The 2,500-nt window shown below is 37.7% G+C and overlaps 1 protein-coding gene across 1 annotated transcript in view; it reads left to right on the forward strand.

The window, feature by feature from the left end:
• Positions 1 to 2,500, forward strand: part of LOC106868585 (tubulinyl-Tyr carboxypeptidase 1) — a 26,046-nt gene that overhangs the window by 3,024 nt on the left and 20,522 nt on the right. The window contains exon 2 of the mRNA XM_052972015.1: positions 1,508 to 1,741. Coding sequence (XP_052827975.1) covers positions 1,529 to 1,741 — 213 coding nt within the window. The 5' untranslated portion in view covers positions 1,508 to 1,528. The remainder of the gene's footprint in view (positions 1 to 1,507; positions 1,742 to 2,500) is intronic.

Here is a 2,500-nt window from a genome sequence, read left to right on the forward strand (position 1 = left end):
TGTGTGTGTGTGTGTGTGTGTGTGTGTGTGTGTGTGTGTGTGTGTGTGTGTGTGTGTGTGTGTGTATGAACCCAGCATGGAGTCAATAGCTAACTAGCATTAGTACTTAGTGACACAAATACTTGAGATGGTGAACAAGTGCTTCATAAGACCACTTCGGGAAGTGATGGTCCTGTAGTTCTTGTCACAGCATGTTTTGGAAAGGGATAGAGGTAGCTCCTTTGATATCTGCCCAGCATTGTAAGTCCAAGAAAACAAAACCTAGCCGAATGCTTCCTCATAGAATAACAAAAGCTGTCAATCAGCTTCAATTCACTTTCAAGAAGCTGCATTTCCAGCAACCTCCTGCAGGTGGTTGAAATGAGCTAGAAGTCATCTTGGATCACCTTTGCCGCTAGATCTATATTTAAGAGTGATTCAGCGAAATGTGGAAATGAACACCCTCACTCCCCACCCCAATCTCACTCTTCTGAATCTTCACATTTGCTTCATTTTTTTTCTCTATTTCTGCACTTAAAAAATTGTATTTGTTTAACCCATCAAATTCCCACATCATCTTAGGTTAAACATTCAATTCTAATTTCAGTGACCTAATTTGGCTTTGACACAGGTATATTCCCAAGACACCTGTAAAAAAAAAAAACAGCTCCTTCATTCTGTGACTAAGAGACAGTTTACTTCCATCACCTTTTGTCAGCTTCTTTCTGCCAGCTTCAAACTTCACTGAGACTTAATTTTCACACACACACACACACACACACAAACTTCTTTCTTGTGAGCCTGGAACCCTTTACATTTCCTTTCACACATTTAGTGGAAGACTACCAAAAGACATTCCATGTAAACAAACAGTTGTCCACAACACACAAATGTGTGTGCTTTCTTCCAAATCCTTTCTCTCTGAATAAATCTGTACAATTCCAGCATCCAAAACAGGCATTACATGATTAAGAAGAGGCAATAATTATAGACTTTGTAACATCAATTTATTTCAGTAATTCAGAAATTACTTATTACATCTCACTTGTTACACATATTCTGTAAAGATTCAGAATAACTATATATCTAATACAGTTCTATATTTAAGAGATGAGGAATTATGTACATTATTTACATTATTTACATTTGACAGATATTTGTCATCATTTGTGGTGGTGGTGGTGGTGGTGGTGGTGGTGGTGGTGGGAAGTGGGGTGAGGGTTTTTCTTCATCATCATCATCATCATCATCGTTTAACGTCCGCTCTCCATGCTAGCATGGGTTGGACGATTTGACTGAGGACTGGTGAACCAGATGGCTAACACGATTCATGTACTGGCAGTTTTTTCATATTTTGGAATTTCAATTAAAGGATTATCACTTGTGATAAACTTGCAAACAAATCATAAATCAATGTGTATTTCAATGTTTCCTTTTTCTTTTTCATTTTTTTTTTTATATAATGCTAGTTTTTATAATCTTGTCATATAAAAGAAAAACAAGAATTCCTTGATGCTGTACCTAACAGATAAGTCGAGCAATTGGCTGAATGTCAGTTCGTAAGGCAACTTTACCTTTAAGGCAACACAAACACAATGATAAATTAAAGCATAATGCCGGCTGTTTCTTTTGGGTCAACCAAAATGGTTTACCACTGAAAGAAGAGACGTGGGAAAGAATGTGGTCATTTGCTGCCAAGCAACATCCGGATGGAGAGAATGTTATTGAAAGCGTTAGAGTTCTTAGTGATAACCTTCCAAAGGTAAATTATTGTATAATTCTCTAATATTTGTGAATTCTTCGAAAATGAAAGATTAATTTAAAAGCTGTGACAGTAGAAATGTTGAGGGCTTGACAATGGGAGGTTAATGTAAGAGCCACTGCAGAAGGAGTGTCGAAAGTTGACAGTGGGAGGGTAAGAGAATAGCCAGAACAATATTTGTCCTGAGGAGGTTAGTTAATGGGAAGTTAATGTAATAGCCACTGCAGTGGGAGTGTCATGAAGTTGACAGTGGGAGGATCAAGGAATAGCTCCAGCGGTGGGGCTGAAAGTGGGAGGATCATCAAATAGCTGTAGCAGTAGTAGGAGTGATAAGGCTTTGAGAGTAGGAGGATAATGAAATAACAACAGCAGTGGGAGTGTCAAAGATTGAGAGTGGGAGGATCTTAGAAAAGCAGCAGCAGCAGCAGCAGTGAAATGAAGTTGATTGATGGAGGGGTGGGTGGGAGAGTAGAAGATCAGAAAACAACATGAACTGCATAATTAATTAGATTCGTTAGCTTACAGGTATTTCAACAAAGTAAATGAAACAATGCTATGCAATGCATACTACTCCATATTACCTGAGCATCATCATCATCATCATCATCATCATCATCATCATGAAGCTGGATCTTTATATTATACATTTATGTATGTATGTATGTATGTATGTATGTAATTGTGCATGTGTGTATGTATGTATGTGTGTATGTACGTGTGTGTGTGTATGTATGCATATATTTGTGTATGTATGCATGT

The sequence above is a fragment of the Octopus bimaculoides genome, chromosome 11, assembly GCF_001194135.2.
Source record: "Octopus bimaculoides isolate UCB-OBI-ISO-001 chromosome 11, ASM119413v2, whole genome shotgun sequence".
Taxonomy (NCBI): Eukaryota; Metazoa; Mollusca; class Cephalopoda; order Octopoda; family Octopodidae; genus Octopus; species Octopus bimaculoides.